This window comes from Zeus faber, assembly GCF_960531495.2.
Source record: "Zeus faber genome assembly, chromosome: 18".
In the NCBI taxonomy this organism is placed as follows: domain Eukaryota; kingdom Metazoa; phylum Chordata; class Actinopteri; order Zeiformes; family Zeidae; genus Zeus; species Zeus faber.
Window position 1 is genome coordinate 17199848 of NC_137210.1, and position 17489 is coordinate 17217336.

The 17489-nt window shown below is 43.4% G+C and overlaps 3 protein-coding genes across 3 annotated transcripts in view; 2 read left to right on the plus strand and 1 right to left on the minus strand.

Annotated features, from left to right (window-relative positions):
* Positions 1-3086: 3086 nt before the first annotated feature.
* Positions 3087-7382, plus strand: LOC307243835 (ATP synthase subunit beta, mitochondrial-like). The gene is made up of 10 exons (XM_080018797.1): positions 3087-3255; positions 4127-4300; positions 4401-4575; positions 4665-4786; positions 4921-5105; positions 5196-5354; positions 5453-5575; positions 5685-5897; positions 6000-6201; positions 6294-7382. The coding sequence occupies exons 1-10, from the start codon at positions 3162-3164 to the stop codon at positions 6389-6391; spliced, it is 1545 nt and encodes a 514-aa protein (XP_079874923.1). The 5' UTR covers positions 3087-3161; the 3' UTR covers positions 6392-7382.
* On the minus strand, positions 6986-9183 carry LOC307243890 (coiled-coil domain-containing protein 89; the record flags this gene model as incomplete). Its single annotated transcript, XM_080018860.1, has 5 exons — positions 6986-7118; positions 7412-7488; positions 7848-7920; positions 8016-8488; positions 9124-9183. 5 exons carry the CDS (start codon positions 9181-9183, stop codon positions 6986-6988), a joined length of 816 nt encoding a protein of 271 aa, XP_079874986.1.
* Positions 9184-10821: 1638 nt separating this feature from the next.
* lrp2a (low density lipoprotein receptor-related protein 2a) overlaps positions 10822-17489 on the plus strand; it is a gene marked incomplete at both ends in the record, with an annotated part of 49373 nt that continues 42705 nt past the window's right edge. The window contains 3 exons of the mRNA XM_080018787.1: positions 10822-10891; positions 16744-16851; positions 17228-17350. Of these exons, the coding sequence (XP_079874913.1) occupies positions 10822-10891; positions 16744-16851; positions 17228-17350 (301 nt within the window). The remainder of the gene's footprint in view (positions 10892-16743; positions 16852-17227; positions 17351-17489) is intronic.

The following is a 17489-nucleotide window of genomic DNA, read 5'->3' on the forward strand; positions in this document are numbered from 1 at the left end:
TTTTTCATATATATTTTTTCTCAGCCTGTTAAGCTTTTTGTAATGCTAATCATCTGTACGAGGCTAAACATGTAATTTCACTTTTGATCCTTGACTAAATTTTATATATTAAAAGTATTTTGAATTGTGTTGAATGTATGGGAAATGTTGTCTGATGCCTGAGCATATTCATACTTCATCCATCATTGCATACATGTAGTAAAAGCAATTATATCTATTACTACTACTACTACTACTACTACTCCCACAACTACTACTATGACTACGACTACTACTACTACTACTACTACATTTACGACTATGACTACTACTACTACGACTACGTCTACTAATAATAATAAAATAATAATAACTGGGATTTATACAGCGCCTTTCAGGAACCCAAGGATACTTTACAATGGAAAAACAAAAAAAACAAAAAACAAACAGGACAGGGTAGATAACAAATCAAGACAGGGTAGAAAATCTAAAGATGATAGATAACAGAAAAAGAAAACAAAAAGAGGGTCGGGGCAGCAGGCCTCGTTGAAGAGGTAGGTTTTGAGCAGGCTTTTGAAGTACTACGTAAGTGCTCACTATTAGTACTACTACTACTACTACTACTGCAACTACTAAGACTATGGCTATGATTACGACTACAACTATGACTACTTCTACAACTACTACTTCTACTACTACTATGACTACTACTACTAGGAGTACGAGTACGACTACTACTACTAGTACTACTACTACGACAACTACTACTACTACAACTACTACAACTACTAAGACTATGGCTATGATTACGATTACGACTTATACTACTATGACTACTACCGCTACTACTACCAATACCACAACCACGGCTACGACAACTACTACTACTTCAACTACTATAACTATAACAACGACTACTACTACTACTATTACGACTACGACTATGACTACTATTACTACTACTACTACAATTACAACTAAAACTACTACTACTACTATTACTACTACTTCTATGACTACTACTACTACTACTACTACTACTAATACTACAGTATATCATGCATACATTTCGGTAAGGTTATATAAGAGTAAATGATCAGATAAAGTTTTGCTCATGAAGAAATCTAAGCATTTTAAACGACTGGTTTCTTGATTTATACACAGTTGGTGTCAGTACATCATAAAAATAGCTTGTCATCTCGACTTACTCTAAAAGGTGTTGGGTTGTCAAACAAACGTGAAGCATGATGTAATAATATTTCACACCAAACAAATAACTGCAGCAGCGAGGAGGACTAGGTTTCTCGGAGACATTACCAGATGACTATCTCAACATCCCACAGTGGCGCCGTGCCCTTTGACCCCACTCCTGGATTGGATGGAGCGAGGGGGTCCTGTGCAGACTGGTTTGGGATCCATGCAACCCTTTGCCGTGTGGTGTGAAGTGCCTTAATATTCCAAAACCTCAGGGCAAGAAGTAATTAGAGGAGGCTTTCTGACACAAAAGAATGTTGCACTGAGTAATGACTTGACAAAATCCATTCAATTACTGCTTTGCCAGGTGAAGAATAAGCACCTTTCAGTGTTTCTTTACATTTTATATAAATACGGTATATTTTTTCGCATTAGCACCAAGTTAGAAAAATTAAAGGAAAGTTGTAGATAATAATAAATAAATAAAAACAGAAAAATAAATGAATTTTGGACCTATTTATTGTTTCTTCGGTTCACTTTGGCGATGATTGTGTAAAATGATTCTGATTCTGATTCCCATTACAGCAGTAAAATATGTAATTTTTCTCAATTATAACCATGTAAACAATGGAAATTAAGTATTGGTGCAGTGATTTTTACAATCTTGGAAGAAAAAGGAAACCCACATTGTATTGTATTATCAATCATTCAATTGCTATTGTCGATGCTTTTCAAAAATATTCAGAATGTTACTCAACAGAAAAGAAGGTCTTGGAGGTTGAAAGAACGCTATGGGGTCATAGCGTTCACAGCAATTAAGAAATGTTAAGTGGTGATTCAATCCACAGTGAAAGGGAAATATTAAAATGCTGTAATAAGATTGAAATGTAATTTCAAAATGTAGCGTTTTAATTTTCACATTTGTCACATTCTGACGTCAAGTCAAATACCTTGGCATCCCTTGGGTTGTCTAAATAGCGCCACCTAGTGGACTACCCGTGGTATTGCAGTGAGCCCTGACAAAAAAAAAAATGTCAGCGCGTTTACAACCCCAAAATATGATCACATTTATCACGGTGACATTCTGATATCAGTGTGTGTGTGTGTGTGTGTGTACGTGTGCGTTTGTTTACGTTTGTGTGTGTGTGTGTGTGTGTGTGTGTGTGTGTGTGTGTGTGTGTGTGTGTGTGTGTGTGTGTGTGTGTGTGTGTGTGTGTGTGTGTGTGTGTGTGTGTGTGTGTGTGTGTGTGTGCGTGTGTCAACGTCAGATAGACGAATTAAGATGTTAATATTTTTTTCAAAAATGACATAATGTTATGATGTAATTTCAAAATGTTTGTTTCCCTTCTATTTTGCAGCCCCACTTGTTATTATCTTTTTGGGTCTTATTTAATTTGAATTTTATTGTATTGATATTATTCTATTCACTCACTGCATCACGTTTTAGGACGTTTCAGTTAGTTGCGAGGTAGGAATTAGGTAGAGCTATGCTGTTCGGTTGAGTAACTATTGTGCATAATCTCCGGGTGCGTTGCAAAGACATTTCTCTGCGTTTATGTATGAACGTATGAATACGTATGTGACGAATAAACCTCTTGAATCTCGAAATGAAAAATTATGAATATAACATGGAGGCGAATAAATCCCATCATGTTTTGAATATTTAAAGCCAGCACATTTTTTCATGTTGAAATTTGAACTAACTTGAATTGATATCGTTGGAATAGTTTCACTTTTATGACAAAAGACGCGATTACGGACAACGCGCCTTCTCATTTTGGGGCGCCGGTCTGACGTTGCGGCGACGTCACAAACCGCCGTTCGCGGCGATCCCGATGGCGCGCGTGACCGTGGGTCTTCTCGCGATACTCCCCGTTCAAAGCGTCGACGTCGCGTCGTCCCGCGATACCCGCTGCCAGAACGGAAGGTCGACGCTGTCAGAGGCGGTCGGCGCACTGCTCGCGTCGCTACTTGGGATCCCCTCCACCATGCTGGGCGCTGTGGCTCGCTGCTGTTCCGCGGGGCTGCGGGCTCTCAAACCCCTGGAAGCCATTTCAGGCAGAAATGCTGCCCTTTGTTCGAGTGAGTACCGGTATAACAAACGTGCACGAGTGGCCGCTTGTCGCCCCGGGCGCGGTGACTACGACAGTGACGTTCAGTGGCTGTGTGTTACGCCCGTCAGGCTTTCCCGCTTGGGGTGGGATTCCTTCGCCACTCAAGAGGGCGAATGGAACTCGTTAGTTACACGTAAATACACCAGGAGTCGGAATTGGGTGAAGGTCACTCGCTTTGCTTCGTCGGTGTCCCCCCATGTTTATCCGGCGTCTCCTCAGCAGTGACCTTACCAGCTGACTAGCACACCAAGCTAGCCGCTCTGTGGGGCGTCGCTGAGCTGTGTCGGTTAAAGTGCGAGCAACACGCTGCAACCCCGACCCCAGGCAGGCTGCTGCTTTTGGTTTTGCTGTAATTGTGCAACACATTCCCGGCAAGGTCGTGGTCATGATCGAGAACGCACACATTTGGGGCGGACAGTGTAGCAGTCAACTTGAGTCACGCGTCTGTAATATGTCTCCAGGGCAGTTTGCAATTTCAAATAGTCTTCATTTCAACATTAACATTTTTATTCGTCGTTGTAGTGCACATATTTTTTTTCTTCAAGTTATTCTGCATCAGAGTCAATATTTCTGAGCCTAAAACCCGAAGCCTACTGCTGAACCTCATACTCGAGACGGTTTTTTTTTGTTTTCTTTTGTTGCAAAAAAAAATCAGTCTTTCACATTGTTCAAACGAGTGATAGAAAGCATTTCATTTAACTCTGATAACTACCCCAGTTATCTTGTTATGACGTAGTAAAAGCGAGGCCTGCCGCTCGGACCACCCGGATTTACCTGTCACGCTCCCGTAGTGCCAATGAAATGCTATATCCGTACCTCTCTGGTCATTGTCCATATAGGTCGGGGCTACGCCGCCCCAGCTGCTCAGGCTGCAATGGCCAATGGTCGCATCGTGGCTGTTATTGGAGCTGTTGTGGATGTGCAGTTTGATGAAGGCCTGCCGCCCATTCTCAATGCACTGGAGGTGGCTGGCAGAGAAAGTAGACTGGTGCTAGAGGTGGCCCAGCACCTTGGTGAGTCCTATGTTGTTTTTGCACATTGTTTCCAAGTATTGCAGACCTTTTATAGAATACGTTTATAAAAAAATGTTTTATTTTTATTTATTTTTTTTAGGTGAGAACACTGTCCGCACAATTGCCATGGATGGCACAGAGGGCCTGGTCCGTGGACAGAAGGTTCTTGACACCGGAGCCCCAATCAGGATTCCTGTGGGCCCCGAGACCTTGGGCAGGATCATGAATGTCATTGGGGAGCCCATTGACGAGAGGGGGCCGATCAGCACGAAACAGTATGTGTGTTGGGGGAAAAAACACCCAATCTTAAAGAAAATGTACATTATTCCAATGCTCGGCTATTTAACTTGCCGTTGCCTTGCAGGACTGCTGCTATTCATGCTGAAGCCCCAGAGTTTACAGACATGAGCGTGGAGCAGGAAATTCTGGTGACTGGCATCAAAGTGGTAGATCTCCTCGCTCCCTACGCCAAGGGTGGCAAGATCGGTCGGTTGAATACTTTTTTTTTTTAAAGGAAAAAAAATCTATTTTATGACTATGCTTTTATATTTATATATATATATATATATATATATATATATATATATTTTTTTTTTTTCTTTTCCCTACTATTTTCATAGGTCTGTTTGGTGGAGCTGGCGTCGGCAAGACTGTGTTGATTATGGAGCTGATCAACAACGTGGCCAAGGCTCATGGTGGCTATTCGGTGTTCGCCGGAGTCGGTGAGCGTACGCGCGAGGGAAATGATTTGTACCATGAAATGATTGAGTCTGGTGTCATCAACCTGAAGGACACCACCTCAAAGGTAAGGGCCTCATGTTATTTTTAAGTGTTTCTTTTTCGTGGCATTAAGACCATGGAGAATTTTTGAATAATGACTTCTTCGTATTTCTAGGTTGCCCTGGTTTACGGCCAGATGAATGAGCCCCCCGGTGCCCGTGCCAGGGTTGCCCTTACCGGCCTGACCGTTGCAGAGTATTTCCGTGATCAGGAAGGACAGGACGTGCTCCTATTCATTGACAACATTTTCAGGTTCACTCAGGCGGGGTCGGAGGTCAGTAATGCCGCGTCAGTTTTGATGTTGCCCAGCTCTTCAACTTCCACAGGAAAAGGCTAGACTTCACAGGTCTTCACACCCCTCCCCTTTTCAAGGTGTCTGCCCTGCTGGGTCGTATCCCCTCTGCCGTGGGATACCAGCCCACCCTGGCCACCGACATGGGCACCATGCAGGAGAGGATTACCACCACCAAGAAGGGCTCCATCACGTCGGTGCAGGTAGACTGCTTATAGGATGCACATCAGAGTGCCCCCCCCCCCCCCTCTCTCTCTCTCTTTTTGTCTTTCCATGTGATTTCTTTATCTGAAATGCAGTTTTACCTTCCAGGCTATCTATGTACCTGCTGATGACTTGACGGACCCCGCCCCTGCCACCACCTTTGCCCACTTGGATGCCACCACTGTGCTTTCCCGTGCCATCGCTGAGCTGGGCATCTACCCGGCTGTGGACCCTCTCGATTCCACCTCCCGTATCATGGACCCAAACATTGTCGGTTCCGAACACTACGACATCGCCCGCGGCGTGCAGAAGATTCTTCAGGTAAATCGTAAACTCCGGTTCAAACATTCAGTCACTCGACGATCAGGCGCCTTCAACCCGACACAAACCTTTTGTAATCGTTTTTTTTTTTGTTTTCTTTAGGATTACAAGTCCCTGCAAGACATCATCGCCATCTTGGGTATGGACGAGTTGTCTGAGGAGGATAAGTTGACCGTGGCTCGTGCTCGCAAGATCCAGCGTTTCCTGTCCCAGCCTTTCCAAGTGGCGGAGGTTTTCACCGGACACATGGGCAAGCTGGTGCCCCTCAAGGAAACAATCAAAGGCTTTCAGAGCATTCTACAAGGTAAGAGAACCCAGCAAATCTGAAAACGTTGAAGTCATATATACTGTAGGAAGAGAATAGCCGTTCTAAATATATCGTTTTCTGTCCCCCAGGTGAATATGACGCCCTGCCCGAGCAAGCGTTCTACATGGTTGGTCCTATTGAAGAAGTGGTTGACAAGGCTCAGAAACTGGCGGAGGAGCATTCTTAAATCATTTTCGCATGTGGATGTAATGTTTGTACAGTTTGATTTGTTGTAAATCAGGAGCAGTTCTAGGCATGGGCACGGGGGGGGAAATGCCCCACCAAATGTTACAACTGCCCCCTCCCGTGGATTACTAAGCGCTCCGAGTTTGTTTCGGGTCAAGAGACAGCAGGAAGTGATGCTGCGTTCCATAGGAACCCGGAAAACTGTCATTCGTGACGGTAGTCCCCATTTTAACATAACTTCAAATCTACAGAGTAGTTCAAAACAACGTTATACGTTTCAAAATAATATAGGCCACATGTGAATAGGCTAACCAACATTTGTTACTACCCCCCTAATTTACCCCCCCCAAAACCAAAGCAGACTAGAACCGGGCCTGTCGCAAACCAGTTATCTTGTCATGCCTGAATATGACCTGAAATGCTGAAAGATGTTGAAATAAAAAAAAAAAAAAAAAAAAATATTACCATTTGTCATGTAATAATTCTGCCTTTGATTATTTTCAAGGTGTCCTGCATAATTTAAGAGAAACTACAACTGAAATAGAACAAACCAGCAGACAATTTTTTTTATTGCATTGTTGCAGACACTAGTTTCTCAGCCAATCATATGTCGAAGCTTGGTATTTAAATCCCTCTCTTGTGAAAGTAGGACAGCGCTGTGTTCTTTAAAGGCTTCAAAATCCTGTGGAATAATCAATACATTAGACCTGATGCCATCTCCGCGATGCCTCGCTCACATAGGATCTCAACAAACCTCTTTGAGTTTCTCATGTTTCTTCATCGTGTCCTCCAGAGCAGATTGGAGACTCCTCACTTTTAGATTTGAATTCACAGCTGAAGCATCCTGCTCAAACCTGAAGGGCAGTGAGGTTTCAGTTTTATTTGCCAAATGCAGTTTTGTGACAGTGAGGGCATTTGTTAGGAGCAGGGCCTCTGTTGTATATTCTATTGGATAATACAAATCTACCTTAATTAAAAAATATTTTGAATGATTCGTGTGTGTGTGTGTGTACACCCTTACCTGTCCTCTGCTTTGGCCTTGGCTGCTTCAACTTCTTTCAATTTTGTTTCCAATTGTTGCTGTCGCCCCTGTTTCTCCTGCCATAGGAAGCAATATATACACAGATCCATGATCATTAAATGTTAATTATGTCCGTATTAGGGAGAAAATGTGCAAAAAAAATATGCAATGTCGCTCTCACCTGTATAAGCTTCCCTTGTTCCGTTGATAGAGTTAGGAATTTGTCCTTTTCCAAGGTTGTTTTCTGTAATTGGCGCTTCAGATCTAAACCATTGAGGAAAAAGCCACCGTTAAAATGTATTTATTTTTTTTAATTCTTGTCTACTTTTCAGGCTAAAAGGAAACACTAATACGCACCGTTTCCCAGATCTTCAGCAGTTTGAAGACGGTGTTGAACGTCTCGAAGTTGTCGTTGAGCCTCATGCAGTTCATTTACCAGTGATTCCTCCTTGGATCGATGAAGGGTTGTTTGTTCCAAGAGTTTTAACTGCAATCCAGCTTCTTTCTCCCTTAACAAACACACCAAACATAGAATAATAGGATCTTCTAAAGTTTATTGGAAAAAAAAACGTACAAAATGTGTTTTAAGAAAACGCGCTTTTACCTGCGTTCATTTTCCATGCTTTTCAGTTTCTCCGCCATCAGCTTGGTCTCCTGCGTGAGCTGCGCAATAAGCACTTCTTTATCTTGCAATTTCTGGGAAAAAATGCTCTCGTTCTCCGACCTTAAGCGCTCGTTCTCCAGCCTGAGCTGCGCGTTTTCTCTCTTGTACTCGTCCTTGAAAGCGATGATCTCCTGGTGGTTGGAAGCCAAGTCCAGGAACCTCCCCTCCAACGTGGCCGCTGTCTTTCTCCCCGAGTCTAATTCCCGCTGCCCGGCAGCCGCACGCTCTTCCAGCTCCGCGTTGGCTCTTTGAAGGGCTTGACAGCGACGGAGCGTCTCTTCCGATCCCTGTTTGAGGATGCAGATTAAAGCGGACTGCTCGGCTATTCGGGAACGAAGCATCCCCGTCTCCGTCTTCTCCACCGGGGAAGGACACCTCAGTTTCTCCAGAGACCTCTGGAGATTGTCCGCGACCTGTGGGAATAGGGATGACACAAGTATAGAAAATAATCTGATAACAGAAAAAATACACAATAACTTCAATTTTAGCTGTTTACTCTCCGGTGGGCAATACAGAAACTGACATTAATTAATACCATTAATGATAGCTGATTAGATGATGTAGTTATAGTGGCAATTCGCGAAATCACCTACGGTGTTGGGTGGATTACACCGCAGGTCGGAATTCAGTGCGACGATTTTTCAATTTCCAGGTTGAGGGTCAAATTCTCTCCAAAGTGTGCATCCCTCTGACCCGTTTTACCGACACTGGAAATGACTTCCTGGGTCACTTGGGGTGGTGGGGATGTTTTTCATCCCAGGGTGCTGTTCGTTTTTAGTGAATGTTCATCCATATCAACAGTTAAATGCCTTTTCACTCCTTGCACGTGTCCGATCTTTGCTGCGTTCTCGCCATGGGAGGCGGACCCCGGCACCAACGACGGAAACGGCTTACAGAGGAGCACATGCACAACGCAAACACGCTTGAATGGCTGTTTCTTAAAAGGGCCGTGACGGAGAATATAATTTGGGATTTTTTTTTTTTTTTGACCAAATAGTCCGTTAACAGCGTGAATGGCGGAGTTTCAGCGCGTCGCGCCTGAGCCTACCTCGTTTGCGTCTCCAACCACCTGAGTGAGATCTTTGGAATTCCGACGCCGGCACGCCATCATGAAATGAAGTTAGTCGGTTGCAGGGCCGAGCTCCGCGTTCAGGCCACGACGCGTGAGAAGGAAACTTCCGAAGTGCTGTTATGCGCGGTTGCTAATAGCGACGCACCGTCGTCAGATTCCCCCTGCTCTGTGATTGCGACGTCAGGTGAACGCTGCAGTGTCGCCCCGCTGCCACGAGGCGGCGCTGGTGTCATTCTTAACGCTGGAGGAACCGACGAGAGTCATAAATAAAGTAATGTCTAGTAGTATATAGTTTAAATAACTAATAAGTCATATATTGTTTTAAATATCAGGTAATGGTATGACTGTTGTTACTATTTCAATAAAATAAAGCTGTATTTGTACTATTTAGTCGGTTTAAGAAATACCCTCTACAGTGTATGTAGTATAAGTAACTAATAAGTAATGTATTTTATTAAATATCAAGTAATGGTATGACTGCTTTTACTGTTACAATAAAATAAATATGTTTTAGTATTATTAGGCGTTTTAAGAAATACCCTCTGCAGTGTATGTAGTATAAGTAACTAATAAGTAATATATTGTATTAAATATCAAGTAATGGTATGGCTGATATAATATTCAAATTTAAAAAATGTATTAGTATTATTTAGTAGTTTTAAGAAGCACGCTCTGCAGTGTATGTAGTATAAGTCACCAATAAGTTATATATTTAATAAATATCAAGTAATGGTATGACTGTTACAATATTCAAATAAAATGAAGATGTATTCGTATTATTTCGTAGTTTTATGAAACAAGCTCTACAGTGTATGGTTTCCATGTGGGCGTAGTCCAAGTAGTAGTAGTAGTAGTTATCGTGCGCTCCATCTGCAATGCACTCTGAATCATTTCTAATAATTGTCCTTTTTTTTTGTTATTGCATTGAAAAATAAGTTTCAATGTTTGTGTTTTTTAGCTTTTAGTTTTATTGTCGTAATCACAACAAGACAGCACGGAAGCAGGTATTTCTGACCATGAAATTCTTACACGGAGAGCCAGTCACAATCACATAATAATAATTGTTTTGTTTTTTGAAATAAAAAGTATATAAAATGATAGTAACAATAATATTAATAATAACAAATACCAAAAAGTGACAAATAAAAAAAAAAAAAAAAAAAAAAAATAGGTTAAAATATACAATGTAATATGTAATGCAATGTAATATCTAGATGTCAAATCAGAGTAGACAACATGTGGGAGATGGAGACTCCGGGGGTAGAATGGGGATGAAGGTGTGAATTCGGGGAAAGTAAAGTGCCGCATTGCAAACGCAACATTTGAACGGCGGCCATTGACCCTGACGGCTGATAGGAGTCCGGTGCGGGGAAAGGGGAGGTGTGGAGTCACGCGGCGGTGTGCAGATCCCAGGGTTTAAATCTGAGGTTTATCCGCAGGTCCGAGGCTGGGGGTGGGGGTGGGGTTGGGGGTGGAGGCGGGGGTGGAGGCGGGGGCGGCGTTGGGCGCCGCGGGGCTGTCCCGGGTTTTGGTGCCCGCCCCTTTTCATCAGCCTGCGGGTGAAGAAAGCGAGAGGAGCGCGGCAGGCAGCAGCATCCCCCTCCACCCAGTCCCCCAGAGCTCCTCCATCTGCTCGGCTGCAGGCGGAGCCGGGACCCGATGGTCGGTGACACAATGTGGACAGCGCTGCTGACGAAACTTCTCCTCCTGCTCTTAGTTTGCGTTTTTCTCTGCCATTCTCAAGGTGAGCTTCCTTCATTTTTACGAAAAGAGAAAAAAAAAACAAAAAAACTACAATTAAAATGAGAATTTAGTGGCTGGATTTTAGGAATTTCACTTTGGGAGGTTTTTTTTTTTTTTTTTTTCCTTCTCTTGGTTCACCCAGTGCACTGGCTGTCCATCAAAACAAACCAATAATACCCAGGGTAGTATTTAGACTTAGTGCTACTTAAACTCAACAGATGTGATCATGCATTATATTGTAAGTATTAAAGTATAGCGTATGAAAAAAAAAAAAGAAAAGGTCAAACAAGTGGATTCGTTTGTTATCTTTAATTGCAGGATAAGTAAACTGGGCTGTGCATAGAAAACAACCTGTAAACTGAGAAATAATGTTAGAAAAAAATAAAAAATAAAAATAAAAATCCAGCTCGGACAACCTCATCACTTCACTCTAAGGTGGGCAACCGTGAAAGATAGCGTCACTTAATACCATAGATGCCAACTGATTAGAACATGTAGTTAAAGTGGTAATCCACAAAATCATCTTCTGTGTTGGGTGGAGCGAAATCTAAACCACAACAAATTATTATTATTATTATTAATAATAATAATAATTATTATTATTATTATAATAAATACATTATTTATCTATTAGAATAATTATTTATTTATTAGTTTGTTAGTTTATTAGTTTGTTTATTTCTTTATTTTTGATTATTATTATTATTATTATTATTATTATTATTATTTTAATTGTTTAATTATTATTATTTTTTTTTAACAGTAACATTTGTCTTGGTCGTTTTATCAGCGTCACGTGATCCAAAGAAATCAAAGCGTCCTGCCTCAGTTTGAAGCTCTGCCCACGAGCTCTGGAAGTTCTGTCGAGGAACTTTTGCCTGAGCTTTACTGTTGCTAGGTAACAGCGGGGAGCATGTGACTTTCAGACAATCTGTGGACTCAAAGCTACTGGGGGACAAATCTCATTCAGGGACATAAGCTCTCGTGGTGCAAAAAAAAAAAAAAAAAATCCCAATGATGAGTCAGAAATATATACTTTTATGGTTTAATGTGTGTGTGTGTGTGGGGGGGGGGGGGGGGGGGGTTCTTCTCAGATTAAAGGGGCCGTGTTCAGCACCAACCGTGTATTTCCCACTTATGTGTTCTGTCTCCTATCATGGTAGCCTGGCTAGATCCCTGCTTCTCCAAATGTAATCTGCTTTCTTTTTGCTCAACCCTTAGTATGTAAGCTCCTTAGCGTGAATCAAGCAACTAATTACAGTGCAGCTGCTTCGGAAAAGCAACCCTTTTCTACCCAAGCAACAGTTTTGACTCAGGAATAAGTATATATATATATATATATACACACACACACACATGTTACTCTGGGACACGTTAGGGAGACCAGGATTCAGATACAGAGATCCAGATTTTATAATATACCTCCTGCTTTACCCCAATCTAAACAGAGAATGTGTGAAGCAGGTGAAAAAAAAAGGCCACATGCCAGAGGGTCGATTATTGCACATAACACATAACAGGGACAAGCACCATAATAATGTCTACCTGAATGACGTGATCAAAACCTGTCAACAAATATGCTTTCACATGCAATGACTTCACTTGTAATATCGAAGGTCTTCTTTCAAATGAGGGAAACTCGTACATGTTTTCTAACTTCTGTCTTTTGATGTGGTTTTCATGTTTTGGAATTGTAAAAAAAAAAAATACAAACAAATAAGGTTAACTAACAAAGTAAACAAACAAAACTGCCAAGTACTTAATTTAAAAAAACAGCACAAAAACAACCCAAATGACATATAATAGACCCAGAAAAGTTAAGCAGAAAATTGTTATTTATGATAGCTATTTAATTTCCCTATTTATTCACCACATGTTGTGAGAGGAGGTGGTGCGGCGGTGGCTTATGTGGAGGGACAGGTATCCTATTGTTATTTATTGTGACAAATCTCTGCTCGCTCCTCTGGTGGAAAGGTTCCTCGGCTTTACTCAGGAGGGAAAACGCAGCATGAGTTTCCAGTCATGGTCTTTTGTTGGACATTATTTGGCCTTGATCCTCCACAGCGTTGCAGAATGTCCGCATCGGCAGAAAATAACTGATGCGACACGGTCTGAGGTGATGTTGTTTCATGTTAATATCTAACGCTCATCATTACTTAGGGCAAAAAGTGTTGTGGATGGATGAACCTCAGGCCCTGTGGTTGACTATTACCTCACCCGAAGATGTATTTCTGCTGCCCAGTGCATGTTTTCCCCGGTACTTGTCAGTAAATAGTGAGAATGAGTGTTTTTACCCCATTAAACATTACCCAGAGGAATGTGTTATCAGCAAATATCATAAATGGAATATGGGGGGGGGGGGGGGGGGGGATCAACGTCATCCGCTTGAATTGAGAGTTTGTGACTCCGTCCTCACGTAATCCTCGACCAATTATCGATTGCTCAAGCACGTTGTGAAAATAAATGTCCCGCTTGTCTTTTGTTGTCTTGAAAAAGGCTCAGAAACCTTGCCAGCACGTGAACGTTAAACCTCACGAATGCAGAGTCCCTTTCCGGCGCGGGAGCCTAAATCCTCGGGCAACAGAAACGCCGCATTAGAGACGGGAACACTAGAAGTGAGCGCGCTTGGCACGTAGGGAGCCCCGGTGCTTTCTGCCGCGTTCTCGTTCCAGCTTCTAGACTCGGTCACACAGGGGACGGAGTCGGCGCGCTGCGGGGCCCACATCCCAGTGTATTCGCCCGAACCGCACGTCCCATGATGCATTCGTCCAAATTCGCGACGAGCGCTTCGCCCGAGCATAGATGTTGTTATCGAGTCCGAGCCCATTCATCGCTCTGCTTTTTAGTCTTTTTTTTTTTGCCGCCTGCGCCTCTCACTTTGCCAAAATCCCGTGTTTTCTCTTTTTTTTCCCTCCCTCCCCACTGTTTTGTCTGCAGCAGTAAGAGCCAAAGTCAGTTGTTTGGCGATTGACCGCATTCTGTGGCGTTGATTTCCATATGAACTAGCCCGCCGCACTTCGCTCTGACAGGGTGGACGGCTCCGGCGCCTCACGATGCCAGCGGCCGTTTCCACCACACACATTCAATGAGGACGGCGGGCTGCACCAAAACAAGGCGGTATTGATGAAAGACCGAACACATCCTTCGGGGGGCCCCCAGTGTGACGGCAAAGAGATGTTTCGCGGTAGTGGACAGGAGTTTTCCTTGCAGGCGGGAGGGCAGAAGAAGGGGCTTGTTTGTTTTTTTTTTTTTTACTTTTTTTTTTTTTTTACCTTTTTACGCAGGAAGCCGCGTACCGTCTTAGGCCGTCCATCGCCGAAAGTTGCTGGTTGCAGGGTGGCGCTTCCAGTTATGGGGCTGCATCCCTGCTGGCCACTCCTTTGTGCCATTGTGATTTCACTGTGGTGTTAGAGGCATCGGGAAGCTTCATTCTAATGAAAATTCCTCCCCGTGCTCTTCTTTGTTTGGCGGTAATAGGGTGTCCTTATCTTCCTTCATAGATAATGTGGGCTACTCGCCTGCTGTGGGTTTAAGTCGGCTAATTAGACGAGACGTGGCCCGACGGGTGGGGAAAACCCCCCCCCAAAAAAAACACACTAAAACAACAATCACAAAACAAAACAACAAAAAAAAAACGCTAATGACGAAAAGCACCAGTAGTGCATTTCAATCTCAACAGCGGATTTGGATTATCCAACGCCCTCCGCCGATTCCTTTTTTTTCGCGGTATTGATCGAGGGAGTCAAGTTGGGCCTTCGTCGGGAGGGGGCCCGGCCACTTTGCGGGCGTCGGGTAAACGTTACGGGAAGGGCTGAATGTTCCCCATGAATGAACACAAGACGGTGCCGTTGGAAAGTTCAGCTCCAGTGTGGCTGTCACCTTTCCCAGAAGTGCTACTTTCAGGAAACACTGGCTGCGTTTGAGGCCGTCGGCAGATTGGTTTCCCTCTGGCTCGTGTTGCTTTATGTTTTTTTTTGTTTTTTTTTGTTTTTTTTTTCAAAAGCCGAGTCGTGTTAATCGTTTTGCCGCCCGTTGATTATCTCTTCGTATTCCGGGAACCCCCGCCCACCAAAACTGCGTGTTTTAGCCACTGTTCGCGCAATCGCCTTGAATTATTTCGTGGCGCGTGCGAATAGATTCACTTTTCACAGTCATTCACTTTTTCACTTTTTCCAGTGCTACATTATACTCTAACTTTGAATTCCAACACTCAGCTCGCACTAGGGTTAAGACATTTGAAGACGCCCATCCTGCTTATTACCTAATTCTTTGGGGACAAAGTGTTCTTCTCATTGTATCTGGAAGCATGTCTTCTACGCCGCCCCTACGCCGTCGGCACCGCAGCGCCCTACCTGCCATGTTATAGATGATGCTCCGACGACCGGGATCATTGCCTTGAAAACAAAGGCTCCCTTTGAGCAGATAAGGGGCAATTTTATCATTAGTAAACCGAGCGGGGGGGAAAAGCCTCGCCTCCCAGATAGCTGCTGAAGGAGTTAAATATGAAGCCTGTTTGGCCGCCGCGCTTTTTCTGCTTTGGCTAATTAATCTGAGACAAGACCTCCTGATACGACCTTATTGCGGCGGCGCTGACCCCCCCCTCAACTGAAGTGGAAGAGATCCAATCGCTCGATAGGTTATTACACCAGGGAAATGAGCGGTGAAAATGGAATAACGCAGCATCAATGAAGCGCCTCAACTCGTTTTGTTAATTACATTCTAAAACAGAGTCTGCTCTCTATATATATGCTTTTCTTTTTATTCTTTTTTTTTTTGTTTTTGCAAATAATAATTATTATTATTTTTTGCCGTAATGGCTCCGACTGAACACATTCTGAATAGCATAAGGAAACTTTTACCACATCTTCATAATTTGACTGAATTTGATTTTTACTGTGATCATAGAAATATCATGCGAAACGTTTCGCTTTTTCACACCACTTTTAGATAATTAATAGCTCAGAAATTATGTAGGACCGAATTTTATAATAATAATTATATAAGTATTCAATAAATACGAAATGTTTTCCGTCTGCCCATAATCTGTTTGCTTTCCCCCGTGCTGTGTGATTAAGCATGTGCAGAGTATTAAAGGTAACGGATAAGACAGGACAGAGATAGACCACTGACCCCTCGGCCGTGCACCGCCAACCACCACCTTGCATCTCCCCGCGCAAAGAATTTGGTCTGAGAGGCTGGCGGTACCACCCGGTACCGCTATTTGTTTCAATTACATTTCTGACCAGGAGCAGCGTGCGCTATTAATCACGCTGTCAGAGAGAGACAATCAGATTCGCGCATTCCAATTCGGACGGGTCTGACGGAGCACTCTGCCACTGAACTATGCTTCCTCCGGGTCGATCTCTCCTGGAAAGGCTCAGGGAAGGTAGAGTGGTGGTACCTTATCTTCACAGATGCCACTCAGACGGAACATCAAAGCCCCCGTGCTGGGACGGCTGCGCTGAAAGTTGTGTAACTGTCGGGGGGGGAGGGGGGTGCGGGGTTGGCTGGCACGCGCGTCTCCGGCGCTTGTCAATGCTGTTAACGCCGCGTTTCGTCAAGGCAACGCATCCCCTACGACCTCGTGGTCTGGAAATCGCTCGCTTGAACGCCGCATTTTAAGCGAGGGCTCATTTCGATTGGACGAGAGTTTTTTTTTTTTTTCTTTTTTCTCAAGGTGCACATTTGCCGTTGATGTGTTATTACCAACCATGTTTAGCTGCTTGAACGGAGTTCCTCTCTGTTCTGTGCTGCTTTGCCCTTGTTCCCATTTTGTCTAACCCTGTTTTTTGTTGACACGAAGCCAAAAACATTTACTGAAATTATTCTATAATAACTGAGATTCTCGTGCAGGATGCGAGTTGGGGCAATTCCGCTGTGGGACGGGCCGGTGTATTCCTGGTGACTGGCATTGTGACGGCATGTCAGACTGTGTGGATGACTCTGATGAACAGGACTGCCGTGAGTTGATGAGCTTAAGTCACTCAGGATTCAAAAGGACTGACTTTATTTTTTTAATACATAAATGACTAATAATTTCTTACAGGGATTATTATTATTATTATTATTATTATTATTATTATTATTAATAATAATAATAATAATAATAATAATAATAAAAATAATAAATCCTAATTATCACACACTATCCTACATTTTTCCTACTGTAAAACGTTATTATGGTAAATAAATGTCCGTCACACGTTAGGGAGTACGTGGTGCGGGATACAGTTCCTGAAAGAGTCAATGACGTTTTCCACACTGTTGGATGGAAGTGACGCACTGATCGCAACCACTTGACAATAAGAACCGCTCTGCGCACCCTAAACGTCCACAGCTCAGCTAACGTGCGATGGGAGACATTTCCAGTGTCTGAGCGACGGCGAGTGCGTCCCAGACGTGTGGGTGTGCGACGATGAGGAAGACTGCGAGGACGGCTCGGACGAGAGACAGCAATGCCGTAAGTGTGGCCGCGGGAGACCGGAAGGGCGGACGGTTGGAGCATTACGCCGGTTGAGCACATGGACGCTGTAGAAGGGCAGATATTATCTAACCAGTAACTTAGTAATTACCCTCACTGTCCCGCGACCACGGCTTGA

What these genes read in the sequence shown, in the direction of transcription:
- LOC307243835 (XM_080018797.1), top strand. Translation starts at nt 3,162, where the DNA reads ATGCTGGGCGCTGTGGCTCGCTGCTGTTCCGCGGGGCTGCGGGCTCTC. An exon ending in GCTCCATCACGTCGGTGCAG is followed by an intron (nt 5,576 to 5,684) that starts GTAGACTGCTTA and finishes TTTACCTTCCAG; the next exon opens with GCTATCTATGTACCTGCTGA. An exon ending in CTTTCAGAGCATTCTACAAG is followed by an intron (nt 6,202 to 6,293) that starts GTAAGAGAACCC and finishes TCTGTCCCCCAG; the next exon opens with GTGAATATGACGCCCTGCCC.